Below are 17,602 nucleotides of genomic sequence, written 5' to 3'. Positions count from 1 at the left end.
TAATAATTCTTAATTTAAAATATATAAACTCTATAAATAATTATTATCGTAGAAAGAATTTTTGAAAATTTAAAAAATAAAAATTTTATTTATATTTTTTTTTTTAATGTTTTATAATTTTAAATAATTTAAGATAGATTATATGATTATAATAATCAATAAAATAAATTAATAAAATAATCATTTTATTATTTTATACTTATTATATCAAAAATAATTTATATTAGATTAAATTAGAATTTAAAAAAATTATTATCTTATTAAATGACTAAACTAAAATTATCGCTTGCATTGAAAAGATAACCATAACTATTCTGTCTTAATTCTGTATTGTAAACTATTGCTGAGAGTGATTTAGTGTCAATTTTTTGATTTATTAAAAGAAGTTATTAAATCATTTCCAGTAAGAAGAAATTGTTATATTTATTTGTATTTTGTAATTTTTTAAAACAATTTGAATAATTCTATTCTGCTTGATTATATCATATATTTTATACATAATTGTTGACAACGTTTAATCAAAATATTATGCATATATTACAAATTAATATTTATAAGAAATGTTATATAGAAAATAATTATTAATATAATGATACATAATATTTATTTTGTTATTTATAAATATATACATATATATAGCAAATATTTTAAAATTTACGATTCTATAACCTCTTATATTAATTATAAACAATTGAATACATTAATTTACAGAAAATTCAATGGCTCATGATAAAAAAAATATAAAACGTAGTCGATCGCGTGAACGAGATCGTGAACGTGATCGGGAACGTGAAAGAGATCGAGAACGACGAGATAGAAGGCGTTCAAGAAGTAGATCGAAAGATCGAAAAAAAGATAGAAAACGTTCAAGATCGCGTGAAAGATCTAGGGAAAGAGATAGATCACGCGAAAAAGATAGAGATAGATCAAGAGAAAGACGAGAATTTAAAGACAAATCAAAAGATGAAAAAAAACGTAAACCGAGTCCTATATTTGTTTTAGAAGATGAAAATAAAAAAGAAACTAAAACTGAAACAAAAAAAGAAGAGGAGGAAATTGAGGAAAAGCCAAAGCCTCCTCCAAAAAAGGAACCGCTAAGTTTAGAAGAATTATTAGCTAAGAAAAAAGCAGAAGAAGAAGCACGTGCTAAACCAAAATTTTTAACTAAAGAAGAACGTGCTGCTTTAGCATTACAAAAACGTCAAGAAGAAGTTGAAGCTATAAAAAAACAACAAGAGGATATTCGTAAATCTTTTCATAGTGAAAATGCTGGGAAAGATAGAGAATGGGATGATAGGGATAGGTATATAATATTTATCTATATAAATTGAATTCATTAAATAATTCATTAAAATTTATTTTAAGATATTTTGTAATATAGACGTAGAGATGGTCAACGTACACGAGAGGATGAAATTAAAGATAAGGATAAAGAAAAAGAAGTAGAAGCTATTAAAGAACGTTATTTAGGATTAGTGAAGAAAAAACGACGAGTTAGAAGATTAAATGATAGAAAATTTGTATTTGATTGGGATACATCAGAAGACACATCTGTTGATTACAATAGTATTTATAAGGAAAGACATCAGGTTCAATTTTTTGGTAGAGGAAATCTTGCTGGAATAGATATTAAAGCACAAAAACGAGACCAAAGTAAATTTTATGGAGAATTATTAGAAAAAAGAAGAACAGAAGCTGAAAAAGAACAGGAGAAGTATATATCTTTTTTGAACTTATTCTTCATAATATATATTATGAGTATATATCTTATATCTTATTTATATTTATTTGTTAGAATGCGATTAAAAAAAGTAAAAAGGAAAGAAGAAAAACAAAAATGGGATGATAGACATTGGTCTGAAAAAGCTCTTCATGAAATGACAGAAAGAGATTGGCGTATATTTAGAGAAGATTATAATATTACAATAAAAGGAGGACGTATTCCTGATCCAATTAGATCATGGAAAGAGTCAGGATTTCCAAAAGAAATTCTTGATATCATTGATAAAGTGGGATACAAAGATTTAACACCAATTCAAAGACAAGCTATTCCTATTGGACTTCAAAATCGTGATATTATTGGAGTTGCTGAAACTGGATCTGGAAAAACTTTAGCATTTTTAATTCCATTATTACTATGGATCACTAGTTTACCAAAAATTGAAAGATTAGAAGAAGCAGATCAAGGTCCTTATAGTATAATTTTAGCACCAACTCGGTATGTTTTATCTATTATTATCTATATTTTTAATCTTTATTTTATTTTTCTATAAAAAAAGTTTTTATAAAAAAGATAATATATTTTTTAGTGAGTTGGCTCAACAAATTGAAGAAGAGACTAATAAATTTGGACAACCATTAGGTATAAGAACAGTTGTTGTTGTAGGTGGTCTCTCGAGAGAAGAACAAGGATTTAGATTGAGAATGGGTTGCGAGGTATAAATTTTATATAACTATTTATTGATAAAAAAGAACTTGCAATTTGATGCATTTTAAAATAATTCTTATTCTTATAGATAGTTATAGCCACACCAGGACGATTAATTGATGTATTAGAAAATCGATATTTGGTTTTAAATCAATGTACTTATATTGTATTAGATGAAGCTGATAGAATGATAGATATGGGTTTTGAACCAGGTATATCTTTAATACATTAATTTATATATATAAATAACTATTAATTATTGTACAAATTTTCAGATGTTCAAAAAATTTTGGAATATATGCCAGTTACAAATTTAAAACCAGATAATGAAGATGCTGAAAATGAAGAAAAACTTTTAGCTAATTATAATACAAAGAAAAAATATAGACAAGTAAAAAATAATTGATACTATATTTTATCTAAATTTAAACATAATTAATAATATTTATTGTAATTTTTTAGACTGTGATGTTTACAGCAACTATGCCACCTGCAGTTGAAAGATTAGCCAGAACTTATTTAAGGCGACCTGCTGTTGTATATATCGGTAGTGTAGGAAAACCAACAGAAAGAACAGAACAAATAGTACATATAATGGGTGAAGCTGATAAACGTAAGAAATTGATGGAAATACTTAGCAGAGGAGTTGAACCACCAGTTATCATATTTGTTAACCAGAAAAAGGGAGCTGATGTTCTTGCAAGAGGTTTAGAGAAATTGGGTGTAAGTTTGAATTTTAATTATTTTAACATTATACTTTTTTTCCTCTTTTCTCTAAGTCAAATAAAATAATAATAAGATTAAAAATATTTTATATTTAATGTAAACTCAAACTTTGATATAATATTTAATTCTTTTATCAGTATAATGCTTGTACTCTTCATGGTGGTAAAGGTCAAGAGCAGAGAGAATATGCACTTGCTTCGCTGAAAAGTGGTAGTAAAGATATTTTGGTTGCCACTGATGTAGCAGGTCGTGGTATTGATATTAAAGATGTATCTATGGTCATTAATTATGATATGGCTAAAACTATAGAAGGTAAATATATATTCTAAAAGAAATGAAATTGTAAGAATAGGAATATATAATTATATTAAGGAATATATATTATTTTTCTGTTTCTAGATTATACACATCGTATTGGTAGAACTGGTCGCGCAGGAAAAGCTGGTCTTGCTATTTCATTTTGTACAAAAGATGATAGCCATCTATTTTATGATCTGAAACAAACTATTCTTGCAAGTCCTATATCTACCTGTCCACCTGAATTACTAAATCATCCGGATGCTCAACATAAACCTGGTACAGTAGTTACAAAAAAACGTCGAGAAGAAAAAATATTTGCCTAGGAAGAAAAAAATCTAATTATAAGCGATTGCTTCGACATATTATCGATATATGCATATGTTTCTTATACACAAGTACATATTTTTTTATAGCAAGTAGAATATAAACAAAATATGGATATAATAAAAAAGTAAATAAACATGTAAATAAATACATTTTATGAAAAATTTTTAATTAACATTAGAAATTAATTTAAATTAAAAAACTATAAATATATTTTAGATTTAAAATACAAAAATTATTAATCATTTTAATAATTTTTCTCGAAAATATTCATTTTCAATTCATCTTTTTAAAATTATTTATTGTAATAGTTCTTTTACTATATTTCTCATGATCATTTTATATTTTTGTTAAATAATCATAATTAAGGAAGTGGTGCTGGTGGTGGTTTATATTCTCCATTAACTTTACATTCTTCGTTCCAATTATCTGGGATCATTGGATTTAAAATCTGTATAAATTTTTCGAGAGGACATATTGTTGTACATCCAGGAATTGTCAAAGGATATGGTTCATATTCAGTAGTATTTCTTAAAAATATCTAAAAATAATAGAAATGATTTTTATATTATATCTTATCAAGTTTTTTATATTACTTTATATTACTGCTTTACCTGAACATTCCATTCATCATTGTTTTCATGCAATTCAATCATTATCATGATATTATAATTTGGCATTTGATTATTCCATACATGCATAACATCCATTAAAGTTACAATAGTACTATCATGACCAATATACATAAACATTTTCCTTACTTCGGGTTTTAAAGTATTATTTTTTTTCGCTAACATATCGGTAATAATTTTTTTAAGAAATGGTCCTCCTTTAAGTCTTTTAAGAAAATCATTATATACATTTAATTGAAAATCATATAATGTAAGTGGTATCAGTTTATCAGGATAATAATTTTTAGTCCACTTGGGAAGAATTAAATTCATATGTTTCTAAAGTAATCAATTTATAATATTAATAAAATTTCTTTAAATATATTACATATAAAATAATATAAAATATTAATTTTTTCTGCAAACCTCTGCTGTTAATGTTCCATAAAGTGAGTTGACATCATTTGGAGTTGAAATCACCATACCTGTTAAATTTGTTAATTCTTTGTAAAATTGTTTATTCTCGTCTTGAATTTGTTGAACTTCAGGTAAATTCATAATTGCATGTCGTAATTTGGCATATTTTGGACATGTATCCCATATCAGCATTAACTAATATATACAATACATAAACAAAATATTAATTTAATAACAATAAACATAGGATATAATATTATGCATGAAGTAAAACAAAGTATATACTGTATCTTCCGAACGTGGTTGATAAAATAAGGTAACTGGTTGCCAAGCTAAATCACGTTTAAAAGATTGTTTTTCTGTTGGTTTCCACAAAGCTGCTGCTTCTAACATAGCAGACATTTTTGTACGATCAACTGCTGTAGATTGCAAATAAAATATATCAGGACTATATGTTGAACCCAAAAAATTATTATATTTTTTTCGTAGAAAAAGACCTTGATTGTATTGATTTCTCCTTCCTTCCTACATAGGATTACTTATGTTGATAATAAAAATATCGTTGATATAGTAATAGAAATTGTAAAAATATTACATTTGTTAATTGTCCCCAACCATAAGGTTCCATAGAGTTATTGAGATAAGGATCATTTGGATAAGTATCTTGAGGTGCTCTTTCTCCATGTCTCATTACCTAAAAATTTATTATTATGATTAGAAATTCATATCTTTTTCATTGATCATATCATAATATTAATTCAACAGCAAATACATTTGATTCAAATATGCATATATAAATTTATTATAAAATTTATATATATAAATTTTATATTCCAAATACAATATAAAAAATTTATTTTCTAAATGTTCTTAAACTTTTTTAATTTAAGTTTTTTTTTATATTTACCACTGTCACTAGTCGGAGGCTATCATTTTCAATTTCTTTATTATGTTTACTTGTCTTAACGTTTTCTATTAGCATAAGCAATTCTAAAAGATAAGAACAAGATACTTTAAATTATAATTTCAAGTATTCTGAAACTAAATACTTGAGTATTAAAGATAGTTACAGAAATAGAATATAAGTAGATAAATGTTGCAATCTATATCTATATCTACATTTATCTACATTCAATATACCTATGTATTTATTTTCTATATTTATATCTGTATCTATATCTCATATTTTTTATCATTTTAAGAAACAAATATATTTGTTTAAAATTTAATATATGATATTTAAAAACTTACTAACTAAATATATATTTATATTTATATTCTTATTAATTAAATATACATATTATAATTCGTATAATTATAAAATAATAACAATAGCAACAGCAATAATAATAATTACCTAAAGTTGAATAGATAAAATTCATGAAAAATATAAATTTAAAAACAATCATTATTAATTAAAAATATTAATTAAATAAATTTTTTCCGAAGTTTCTAAATTCAATTGAACTTCTGCGAGTTATTATACGCGAACAGAACAAACACATACTGGGGCTTTAAGGAGTGTCAGCAGATAATTCCTATGTCCCCACCATATAAAGAACTGTATTATACAAGAATGTTGTTTATAAAAAATCTATGTTGTATATTCAAAATTTCTATTTTGTATATTCAAAATTTGTTTCATGTATGTATATTAATTATACTACACATATAATATAGCAGAAATTTAATTCATATGTATTTTTCGTATTTTATGTATTTTGTACTTCATATAGGACCTAAAAAATAAAATATAAATTAGTAATATATTAAAAAAAATCTTTAAAAATATGGTAAAGTTTAATTATTTAATTTTTAATCTTGTTTAAATTTTTATTCTTTAGGAAGAAGTATAAAGAAAGCAATGATTAAGTTGTTATGCAATGAGCATGACATTGACTTGCATAATTTCTATTGTCGTATTAGTATATCAAATTTATTAGCAAATATTTATTACTTTATATTTTTCATTGGAATTCCATTTTTAAAAATAAATATTATAAAATTAAAATAGATTTAAAATTTACAATAAAATGTTACAAATTTATTGTAAAATTACATCGATTTGTGAAAATAAAAATATAATTTTCAAAATCTTTAAATTTGTTCTAACTAGATAATATGTTAAAATGTAATATGTTAATATATATAAAAGAACAAGTTGAATATTCTAAGCCGATGCTGATCTGTTTTTAATAAAATGTGAATGTAATAGCGGCATTATGATAACATTTAAACTATTGCGTATAATAGAAAAAAATATTTTACATCGTATAAAATGAAAAACAACTATAAAACGACTATAAAAATAAAAGAGATATTACTAGAAAATATACAAAAAAAAAAAAAATACGAGTAATGATATTAATATGCAATGATAATGCATAATAATATACGCTTATATAATTCTTAACTATCATCACCTTCACCTTGATTCTAACTTTCATTTCCTATCATTAAAGTTTTATCAAGTAATATAATTTATAAAATAATTTTTTAAACTATTAAGTTTTAAAAAAAAAGAAAAAACGAAAAATATAAAACATTATAAATATTAATCAAATTAAAAAATTAGTTCTTTAAAGAATAAAAGAAAGAAAAATTTGTGTTAAAATGAATTCATTTCAAAATAAGTGCCGATCGAAAAATTTTAATACTATAATTTTTTTATTATAATGTACTATTATATTGACATATATGTAAAACAAAAAATACATTAATACAAAGATATGATAAATGTTAAATAAATCATTCCATTCGAACTTCAAAAAACTTGCCTATACTCATTTTATCGAAATTTTTCTATTATGAATCTCTTGTCATTTTTTATTGTCAAGGCAACGATATAATCAACCAAAATATTCATTTGTTTTACCAAAATATCTTTCAACCGTGTTATCCTTTGAACAAGTTTTTATAGGTATCTACAAGGATTGATTTCCCTCATCGCGATCCGAAATTTCTTAATCGCTGTATAAGAACATCTAAGATTAAAGTTACATATGTAAGCATCTTAGTGAAGTCAAAAGATATCAGAAACGTCGAAGACGTGATTTCACAAAAAGGACCTGGACCTGCAGATACGAAAACCGCTTCAGCCGTGGATCGCATAAACGAGGGTAGTCAAACGGCGGTGTCGAAACCCCGGAAATCGCGTCGCAAGAAGACAAAAAACGCTACAGCCAATTCCAAGGTTTTTTTTAGATTCTAAGATTTTTATTAATTTTTAATTTTAATTATTTTTTTCATTAAATTTCATTTCTTTTTTTAAAAAATATCAAAAAATTTATTTTTAAAATTAGAAATCATTTTCAAAATTATTGAAATTGAAGAATCTCTGTATTTTTTTTTATTATTAATTAATTAATAATTTTTTTTAATAATTTTTATCATATAATATTAATTAAAGGCAAAAGCAATGACAACTCCTTGCGGCGAATATCGGAAGGAGATCCAAAAATGTAACGTTCAAACAGGAACACAAGCGGTAAATCAACAACCATGTTCCATACCAGCAATTCAAAGTCAAAATACCTCAACAGCACCGATGCGACCGAGATCTCTTTATACAGCGCATAGTTATCACGCACAAACAGATGAAACTAATTTCCAGGTACTTTACCTAATTAGTACAATTACCACTTGTCATAGTTGAAAGTAATTCATTCTTTCCTTTAGCGATACAGTGAATTTCCCAAATATTTTGAAGCACCGCCATCGGAACAATGGGGTGGATTAGCCGGTGCAACAGCATTTTCTAATTCAACAGCATTGTGGCGACAACCACGAAATTCTAAAACTATTGCACCATATTATGAAGAAACATGTATCTACGCAGAAAACTGGAGAGAGCACGATACTGATGCCGCTATTGTAACTACACCACATGGTACAATTTCATTGAGACTTCACAACAGAATTCGGGTTGATATGACGATCGATCGAGCAGTTAGAGTAATTAATTTTAAGGTATCTTCTTTTTTTTCTATTTTATAACAAGATTCCTGTCTCAAATAAATTTTAATACCATGATTAAAATGTCTTTGTAAAAACAGCATAATACATGAATTCATAATAATACAACAATATAAATGGTAAATAATTTCTAATACTTACATGATTATTATCTGAATTGCATTTATCGTCAGCGTAGAATAACATTGTACTATCGTTGAGCGGTTCTGGAGCAGCTGCAGCATTACTCCATCCAAATGGAAGAATATATCAATATGGATCACGAGTTGAAATCCTGGCCCATGATGCCCACGGCAATAACAAGTCAGTGGTATCTGTATCATCATTAAAGTATCATTAACAAGTAATATTATCCTTCATCAGATACGCAAAGATGTGGTATAAAGGGGTGAGCTTTACTTCAGAACAATGTGCTCTAGTTTATTTAGTTGATACGGCGGGAACAAGAACAACTACAGATTCATTTTCAGATATGAGTCAGGTATGAAAAATAGAAATTTTTTGTAAATCAAAAATAATTATACTAAAATATTGTTTTGCTCTTTAACTTTTAGGACTTTTCTCTTAGTGTTTTTTACTCTCGTTCCCGACACGGTCCAGCATGTTTGCAAGAAGCTACGGCAGCTTTAGGTGCCGCTCAATATTGGTTAACTAACGAAGGTGTAGAAAATTGGATCATTAATAATGTTAGAGTTTCGCAAACACCTGATGGTCTTGTCAGGTAATTTTATTCATAAGAATAAATATAAAAAATATTTAATTATATTAATAAGAATATGAATTATTTTTTTATTAGGATTGCTCGAAATAGTAACAAATATCAATTACGAACATCACCTAGTAATGGTACAGCTTCGTTAACGACTCCATTTTTACATTGTACTGCATCTCTTGGTCAAACATCTCATCTTTTTGTGCGACGCGGTGAACGACGCATGCATTATGACGGAACTAGTTTTATTGTACGAAACGCGGGTCATAGTGCTGGATTCGACGACAACAATCAACTGAAAGTTTATTAAGAAAATTTAACATGAACTTATTACCGTAAGCTTTATAAATGTTTATTGGCGGCAATAATAAGACTTATTCAGTATATAGATTTAATTTTAATGCCGTAAATATACATAAAGCTACATAAAAATGAAAAGTTACATCTTTGAAAATTAGTCTCTGATAAAGTAACTTATTCACGAAATCTATAATACATTTTACTCAGTTTTTAAGTTTAGAAATTTAATTCCATTTTAAAGATGTTTAGTCATTTAATTGAATTGTCTTCACTTAAAGCATGTGAAAAACATAGCTACAATAAGATAGAGTACAATGTATTCTACGAAAGTTTTCTTTAAATTTAAAATGATTAATATTTCCACTCACTTGTTCCTTATACTTATTTTGTACAATTTCCAATAAAAGACAATTTAAGAAATATTATTTACTTATTATAAATATATATATAATTTATCTATTATAAAATTTGTTGTTATAATACACTTACGGATAATATATATATTTTTGTTTTTGTTTTTATTATTAATCAAAATCTTCAGATGAATTAGAATCATAATCATCAAGTTCAAATACTTCATCTTCATCAGATTCATTTGATTCTATTTGAAAATCATAATCAATTAATGGTCGCATTTTACGTTTGGAAGTTCCTTTTCTAAAATATTAAAGCATAATATAATACAATTTAAAAATAACAATATAATATAATCTAAAAAAACAATATAAAAAATAAATATCACAGATATATTAATTATAATTACATAAATTTACATACAATTGGGTTTTTTTATGTGTTTCCTTTGAAGTAGAAGAACTACATGCTTTTTCAGAATCAAACATACTCTTTATTTGTTGATTTCTCTTCTGTTCTTCAAACTTTTGAATATCATTAACAATTTCTTCAGCTATATTTGAATTGAATAAATTTAGACTAGTACCTGAATCATTCTTTAATTTTAATAATTGTTTATTTTCTTCATAAACTTTACTAATTTCATTTATTTTTGATAACATTTGATGCTTGTCAGTTAAATCTTTTAATATTGGCAATACAGAATATGGATTAAAACATTGTGCATTCTTTACACGATATTGTTTTTCCAATCCAAACTGGAAACAATAAATTATATATAATATTTTCATTTATATATAATATAATATATATTAAAATTAAAATTTTCATTATATATACCTCTGAATCAAAAATACAAAAGTGAAATGCATTATCTACAATTAGTTTACATAATATATAATTAGCATCTAAGTGTTCTGCTTCTTTTATTTCTGCATGAAGTTCCATAATATTTTGCCAATCATCTAATTTAACTCTAATTTTAAATTGATCTATTGGCATTTTGTAATATATTCCATATAAAAGATATAATCCTCCAATACGTTCTTTAAATCGAGGAGGTAAAAGAAGAAATTGTTTACATATATTCAGTGTTTCTTCACAGAATTCTAATAATTCTAAAAAAGTTGGACGACCTCTGAAAATGTAAAAAAAGTAAATATTACATTTTAAATTCATCATTTATTTAAATAATTGCAGTTTTTAAAATTTTAGAAATATCTATTATAGTAAAAAAAAACTAATTAAATTTAATAAAACTTTATTTTAACTTACGTAAAAACCAGTGAAAATCTCATCGTTTTCCAAATTTCACAAAAAGTTTGAAATCTAATATCATCTGCTTTCTCAAAACGAGCAATTAATTGCTCACAATCTTCTTTAAAGCCGCTTAAAATCAATGATTTACTTGTTGTCATTTTTAGATCTTGATACCTCTTAATGTATTAATTACACTATTAACGAATTTCTTAAAAATATAAATTATTATTTTAGTCTTCTTTAACATAAAATTATTAAAATTAAAAATTTTTTTATTAAGTTTGTATTTATAAGCATTTCGTTGACATAATTCACATTCTATATGACATGTTACGACATCTATGAATGAAATCTATAAATAAAATTTATGTTGAAAGGCGGTTTACTTAAAATGACGTAAAATGAAAATAATTTCCAATACATTTAACAATATTATAACAAAATTATAAAATTAATCAAATATCATTTATTAATAAATCTCAAATAATTTATATTCTAACAATTTATAAAAATTTAGAATCTCATTATTATTTTAATCCGAATTATTTTAATATCAATAAATATTGCATGTATTTTCAAATGTCAATATTTTAGTGCAATTAATTTACTATTTCAAGATTGTTTATTTTCTTTATTATAATATATATATTATAATGTATTAATATATATATATATATTTTTATTTATGAGTATATAAATAATTTAGAAACATTCAAAATATCCATTTATTAATTTTTTTTAGCAATAAAGCAATTAAAAATTTAATAAATATATTATCACTGCACATATTATTTGGAAGTTAAAATTCTATGGCGTAATACGTTTAGGATCCCGAGGAAACATTGAAACTTTTCTTATGTTGTCTAAACCAAGATATAACATAACAACACGTTCCATTCCAATTCCACCACCAGCATGAGGAGGGCAACCATACTTGAATGCATCAATATATGATTTTATTTTTTCTAAGTCTATAATTTAAAAAAATATTTATATACTTCATTATAATTACAAATGTATAAAAATCTGAAATATAATTACCAATTCCGTGATATTTTGCACGTTCTGTAAGAAGTTCAGGATCATGAATACGTTGTGCACCAGAAATAATTTCTTCGCCACGCATAAACATATCATAAGAATTTGATAACTTCTGCAATAAAACATATAATGTATATGTATTTAATATAATATTGCGACAAATTGAATGAACTTACAGGATTATTTGGATCTGGCATTGTATAAAACGGCCTTACACTCAATGGATATTTATCCAAGATGTAAAAATCTGTATCATACTAAATAAAAAAAATAAAAGAGTAAAAAATAAATTTAAATCTGTAAATATCTTCAAGAAAAACCCACTTTTGCTTTAACGAGTTTTCCTAATAATTTTTCATCTGGTGTAGAAAGATCATCTTCTTCACCCAAAGTTACGCCAGCTTCCGCTAATAATTCAATAGCATCATTATATTCTAATTTTAAAGGTGGATCTAAAAATTTAAATGGTTCCACATTATATTGTTGACGGACAGCCTCGATTTCAGCAGCATAACTAAAGTTAAATTTCATAAAATTAATGTTATATATATTAGAAAAGATATTTTTTATATTTATTAATAACTTTTACCAACTTGTTACGAAGACCTTTAAATATTTCTACAAATAACTGTCCAATAGTTTCAACTACTTCATGATAATGATATTTAAATGCCATTTCTAAATCAAGACCGACGAATTCCGTTAAATGTCTATGTGTATTAGAATCTTCAGCTCTAAAAACTATATAATTATATGTAATAAGATGAAATTTTTACAAAATTAAATTATATTTCTGAAATTGTCTGAAAAAATCTGAAAAAATTACCTGCTCCTACAGTAAAAACTTTATCAAAATCAGCTGCTATTGCCATTTGTTTATAAAGTTGTGGAGATTGTGCTAAATAAGCATTTCCTTTAAAATATGATACTGTAAATACATTTGCACCACCTTCACTTGCTGCAGATATTATTTTTGGTGTATGAATTTCAACAAATCCCTATAAATAAAATTTATAAATAAATTTTTGCATTACATAATTATAATTTTGCTGATAACTTACTTTATTTGTAAGTATATCTCTAAATAATTTACAAATAGCTGCTTCCACTCGATATATAGCTTGATTTGCTGGAGTTCTAAGATCTAGAACTCTATTATCTAATCTGGTATCTTGATTTACTTTTATATTCAAAATGTTGTCATCAACTTCTTCTTTTATTGGTCTTGAAGCATCTTCAATTTGTAAAGGTAATTGTGGTTTTGCACTACTTATTACAAAAGCTTTTTCAATATGAATTTCTACATCTTTTTGAGTACACGACTCAATTTGAGAAGAGACACATTTTACAATTGCTTCAATATCCACAATAGATTCTTTAGTAATACTAAAAAACAATATTGTGAAATACAAAAAAAATATAAATTTACTAATAGATTGTGTTACTTACTTAGATATAAATTTAATCATTTGTTTGCTAACTTTGTTATTAACTGCTGCTAAACCTTGTATTGTATAAGATTGCTGTCTTAAAACAATAAAACATTGTTTACCTATTAAAAATATATAAATATAGAAATATGAAAAATATATAATAATAAATATTATATATATATATATATATTCAATTTTACTTTTAAATAATATACCTTTAGCACGACTTGTATGTAAACGTCCTCTTAACCAAATATTTTGGTTTTCTAAATTAGGATTCAAATCTTTAATATCAATAAATTTTCTTTCTGCATATTTTTCTTTACTTTGTATTAATCCTGTTTCTCCATATTTTCCAATTGATATATCCTCTTCTTGAACAATATTTGATTGAGCTTGCTATATAAAATTCAAAAAATTTTTTATTAAAAATTAATTTTAATATTTTATATACAATTTTTTAATTAAAATATATAAAAATTTGACTTACAATTTGACTTTTACGTTCAGCTTTTTTTATTGCTTTTTCTACTTCTTTTTGTTGTTTTTTAAGAGCCTTCTTAGAAAGCTCATCACTTAAAAATAATATAATAAAATATAAATATAATTTTATAATGATATATAAATTAAAAAATTAATTCATTTACCTTCCTGTAGTTGAATTAATAGATTTATCTTCCTTCATCTACAAAAATGATGCAATAATATTATTTTAATAAAATCTAAATTTATTATAAATTATTAGATAAAGAAAAAATACGTAAATATAAAAAAATGATTATTTAATAAATATAGAAATATAAAAATAATGATTAATTTAAAAAAAAATTGAAAATACACACCTTTTGATTTATTCAAACTTGAAAATTGTATCTATGTAATTGCTGACAATGCTCTTCTTATTGTATATGAATAGAGGTTATCTATATTAGTTATAATTTATATATCTAAAAATTTGCCGGAAGTATAATTCGCAATTTTCAAATGTATTCTGAAATAACTACTCCTATTATTAATCTTTCTGAAATTAATCTATTTATTCTTTTAATAACTTCTCTATTGATTTTTCTGAAATTAATCTATTCCTTTTTTGTTAATTAAAAAAAAAAAAAAAAGAGGATATATTACACGATAAAATAGTTCATTTACACAAATTTTTATATTATTATAATTATATATATATTATATTTTTATAATTTTATATTTATAAAAATTTTATTATAAATAATCATATGAATATCATAAATTTGAATTTTATTTAAAGATAAAAGAATAAAATAAGGATAAAGGAATAAACTGTAAATTAAACTTTATTTCGATAATTATATCGATAATTTGTAATAATGTATTATTAAAAAATTATTAAAATATCTTCACGAATTCCCTTAATATAATATAAAAAAAATTTTATCTATTGATGACAGTAATAAGATTTAAGGGTAAGAGATAGGTATTAAAGATAGGAGATGAGCTCGCATCGCAAAATCTCTTCCGAAATATAAAATTAAATTTAAATTTGAATTCAAGAAACAATCATCTTTGCTCCATCATCTGCAGAATCCAACAGAATAGATATTTGTTCTTCTGAAGAGGGTACAGAAGATTTAATTAACGGTTTTTCATTGATTTTCACTGTTGTTTGTTGCTCAGACGTTAAATGTTTCACCGCGCTTTGCATTGTATCATTCCAGTTTTCCCAGCTCATCATCCTTTTATCACCTGAAAAAACAGGAGCTCGAGATTTGCGAGCGAGCATCATCTTATCACAGGACATAAAAACAATAACAAGACTAGCTGCAATATTTTTATATCTACAATCATCTAATGATTCTTATTAACAATCTTTTTTGGTATCTACATATATAATATTTTGAAAATTACTTTACACCATATAATTAGTATGAAAAATTTTATGCTGTTTTTATTTCTTACTTTTTAGTTTATCTGAGGAATCATCAAATGACGGATCTTGAATATTTAACATCAAACCATTCCCGCTAAGATATAAACGGTTTGGAGAGTTTGCAATCTAAAAAAAAAAATATTCATTATATAATATAATATAATTCTATGATAATTTATTACAACAAGTATAAATTCTTTTTTGCAATTACCGTACGAGAAATATTTTGTGCTGCACGAATTTTTCGTAATTTTAAATAACCTGGATTTTGACTAAGAGCTAAGCCAAGGTACACAGAAGTTAAGGATATTTGTTTAAAAAATAATTAAAAAATTATAGATATGTATATATATATATATATTCTCAAAAATATTGGAATATCTGAAATATTTTTATGTTAATCGTATTTTCAATCATATTTTTATGGGAAGTAACCAAAGTACTATCATGATTCTATTAGTCTATGTACTGTATGATTAGTTAATATTTTTTGTTAGTAATTTGTTAGCCTTAATGAAAATTTTTATAAAAGAAAATGTTGCTTCAAATTTTCAAGAATCAGATGTTCCAACATTTTTTAGACACCTTACATATATATTATTTTATATATATACATTATTATATATATACATTTATATTATTCTTTAAAGGATATCATTTTAGCAGCTTCTGCTTCACCCTCTGCTTGAACAATTTTTTGTTGTTTTTCTTGTTTTGCTTTTTCTACAAAGAATGCTGCTCTTTGTGCCTCTTGTTGAGCAACTTGTTTAGATTCTACAGCAGCAGTATATTCTTTACCAAAACTTAATTCAGTTATTGATACATCATCTAAAACAATGTTGAAATCTCTAGCACGTTCAGTTAATTCTTTTCTTACTAAATTTGACACCTGCTGCCTTTGTGTAATTAGTTGAGATGCATTAAACTTTGCAACAACTGATTTTAGTACTTCATTACAAATACTTGGTAAAACCTAAAAAATAATTATATTTTTATAGCAATAATAATTTTTAAATTGAAATTTTAGTATAAAAATATCATATAAAATTTTATTTAACCTTTTCATCATAATCAAGACCTAACTGACGATACATTGTAGGTAAACTTTGTGCATCAGGACGAGAAAGCACACGAAGAGAAATATTGACCATTTGTAAATCTTTGGATCCTGTAGGTGAAGATAATTTTCTAGGCCTACTTCTAATATCATAAATAATTGGCCAATGAAACCATGGAATACGAAAATGAAGACCTTCAGTTAAAATATCTTGTTGAATTCCTCCTAAACGTGAGAATATAATTGCTCTATGACCAGCTTCCACTAAAACAATTATAAAATTAATGAAAAAATTTTCTGCTCTAAATTATTAATTTATATCAATCCATTTATACTCATAATAATATATATATTTATTTATAATAAATATCAAATAAAAATATGTAGACCAAACCTGTGTACATAGATTTCCAAACGCCATAACCCGTTACGCCGACCGCTGCAAGGCATGTAGCAGCAACAGATACTCCATTAGGAGTTTTAGGCAATTTAAATTCATTCATTTTAGTTTATATTTTTTACTACAATTATATTTATATATCTTTTTCTGATTTAATAATTTTTAATAAATATTATTTTTCAAATCAATATAAAATGTAACAAGAAGCTTCGTAAAACGGAAGGCATGAACCGGTAAAGAATAGTCACAACGAAGAACGTTACTACGGAAGTATAAAAGGAAGTATAAGAAACTATAAGATGGCTATGCTATATATAATTTATTCTAATTAAAGACTTATTTTCAAGTAACGATGATTTAA

The 17,602-nt window shown here is 24.5% G+C and overlaps 6 protein-coding genes across 11 annotated transcripts; 2 read left to right on the top strand and 4 right to left on the bottom strand.

The window, feature by feature from the left end:
* Nucleotides 1–267: 267 nt before the first annotated feature.
* LOC551823 (probable ATP-dependent RNA helicase DDX23) lies at nt 268–3,922 on the top strand. The gene is made up of 10 exons (XM_006564848.3): nt 268–403; nt 712–1,303; nt 1,382–1,714; nt 1,796–2,218; nt 2,310–2,436; nt 2,517–2,640; nt 2,704–2,819; nt 2,891–3,151; nt 3,292–3,466; nt 3,554–3,922. Exons 2-10 carry the CDS (start codon nt 720–722, stop codon nt 3,775–3,777), a joined length of 2,367 nt encoding a protein of 788 aa, XP_006564911.3. The 5' UTR covers nt 268–403; nt 712–719; the 3' UTR covers nt 3,778–3,922.
* Nucleotides 3,808–6,464, bottom strand: LOC412301 (testicular acid phosphatase homolog). Of its 5 annotated transcripts, none has more exons than XM_006564843.2 (8): nt 6,164–6,307; nt 5,714–5,796; nt 5,402–5,500; nt 5,304–5,331; nt 5,092–5,225; nt 4,816–5,001; nt 4,393–4,728; nt 3,808–4,319 (listed from the first exon to the last, which is right to left on the bottom strand). In XM_006564843.2, the coding sequence occupies exons 1-8, from the start codon at nt 6,213–6,215 to the stop codon at nt 4,143–4,145; spliced, it is 1,095 nt and encodes a 364-aa protein (XP_006564906.1). In that variant the 5' UTR covers nt 6,216–6,307; the 3' UTR covers nt 3,808–4,142. The 5 variants fall into 5 exon arrangements, with proteins under 5 accessions (XP_006564906.1, XP_016771839.1, XP_006564903.1 ...); XM_016916350.1 differs by having other exon boundaries at nt 5,092–5,222; XM_006564840.2 differs by having other exon boundaries at nt 5,092–5,331.
* Nucleotides 6,465–6,695: 231 nt separating this feature from the next.
* On the top strand, nt 6,696–10,213 carry LOC726493. The gene is made up of 8 exons (XM_026445180.1): nt 6,696–6,731; nt 7,727–7,999; nt 8,216–8,419; nt 8,485–8,775; nt 8,960–9,084; nt 9,145–9,262; nt 9,336–9,502; nt 9,578–10,213. Exons 1-8 carry the CDS (start codon nt 6,696–6,698, stop codon nt 9,801–9,803), a joined length of 1,440 nt encoding a protein of 479 aa, XP_026300965.1. The 3' UTR covers nt 9,804–10,213.
* Nucleotides 8,793–11,732, bottom strand: LOC726474 (snRNA-activating protein complex subunit 1). 2 transcript variants are annotated; one of them, XM_016916353.2, is made up of 7 exons: nt 11,423–11,732; nt 10,988–11,285; nt 10,571–10,905; nt 10,283–10,450; nt 9,614–9,788; nt 8,923–9,095; nt 8,793–8,810 (listed from the first exon to the last, which is right to left on the bottom strand). In XM_016916353.2, the coding sequence occupies exons 1-4, from the start codon at nt 11,563–11,565 to the stop codon at nt 10,318–10,320; spliced, it is 909 nt and encodes a 302-aa protein (XP_016771842.1). In that variant the 5' UTR covers nt 11,566–11,732; the 3' UTR covers nt 8,793–8,810; nt 8,923–9,095; nt 9,614–9,788; nt 10,283–10,317. The 2 variants fall into 2 exon arrangements, with proteins under 2 accessions (XP_016771842.1, XP_026300734.1); XM_026444949.1 differs by having other exon boundaries at nt 9,619–9,788.
* A 382-nt stretch (nt 11,733–12,114) lies between these two features.
* Nucleotides 12,115–14,868, bottom strand: LOC409945 (aspartate--tRNA ligase, cytoplasmic). The gene is made up of 12 exons (XM_393437.7): nt 14,724–14,868; nt 14,529–14,566; nt 14,372–14,456; nt 14,097–14,280; nt 13,898–14,000; nt 13,510–13,834; nt 13,275–13,446; nt 13,042–13,189; nt 12,773–12,962; nt 12,625–12,705; nt 12,449–12,560; nt 12,115–12,378 (listed from the first exon to the last, which is right to left on the bottom strand). The coding sequence occupies exons 2-12, from the start codon at nt 14,564–14,566 to the stop codon at nt 12,215–12,217; spliced, it is 1,602 nt and encodes a 533-aa protein (XP_393437.3). The 5' UTR covers nt 14,724–14,868; the 3' UTR covers nt 12,115–12,214.
* A 376-nt stretch (nt 14,869–15,244) lies between these two features.
* LOC551944 (prohibitin-2) lies at nt 15,245–17,531 on the bottom strand. Its single transcript, XM_624327.6, has 6 exons — nt 17,236–17,531; nt 16,843–17,105; nt 16,440–16,757; nt 15,996–16,073; nt 15,814–15,910; nt 15,245–15,600 (listed from the first exon to the last, which is right to left on the bottom strand). The coding sequence occupies exons 1-6, from the start codon at nt 17,342–17,344 to the stop codon at nt 15,404–15,406; spliced, it is 1,062 nt and encodes a 353-aa protein (XP_624330.3). The 5' UTR covers nt 17,345–17,531; the 3' UTR covers nt 15,245–15,403.
* Between the last annotated feature and the right edge of the window lie 71 nt (nt 17,532–17,602).

The sequence above is a fragment of the Apis mellifera genome, linkage group LG14, assembly GCF_003254395.2.
Source record: "Apis mellifera strain DH4 linkage group LG14, Amel_HAv3.1, whole genome shotgun sequence".
Taxonomy (NCBI): domain Eukaryota; kingdom Metazoa; phylum Arthropoda; class Insecta; order Hymenoptera; family Apidae; genus Apis; species Apis mellifera.
This window is presented reverse-complemented; position numbering and strand designations above follow the sequence as displayed.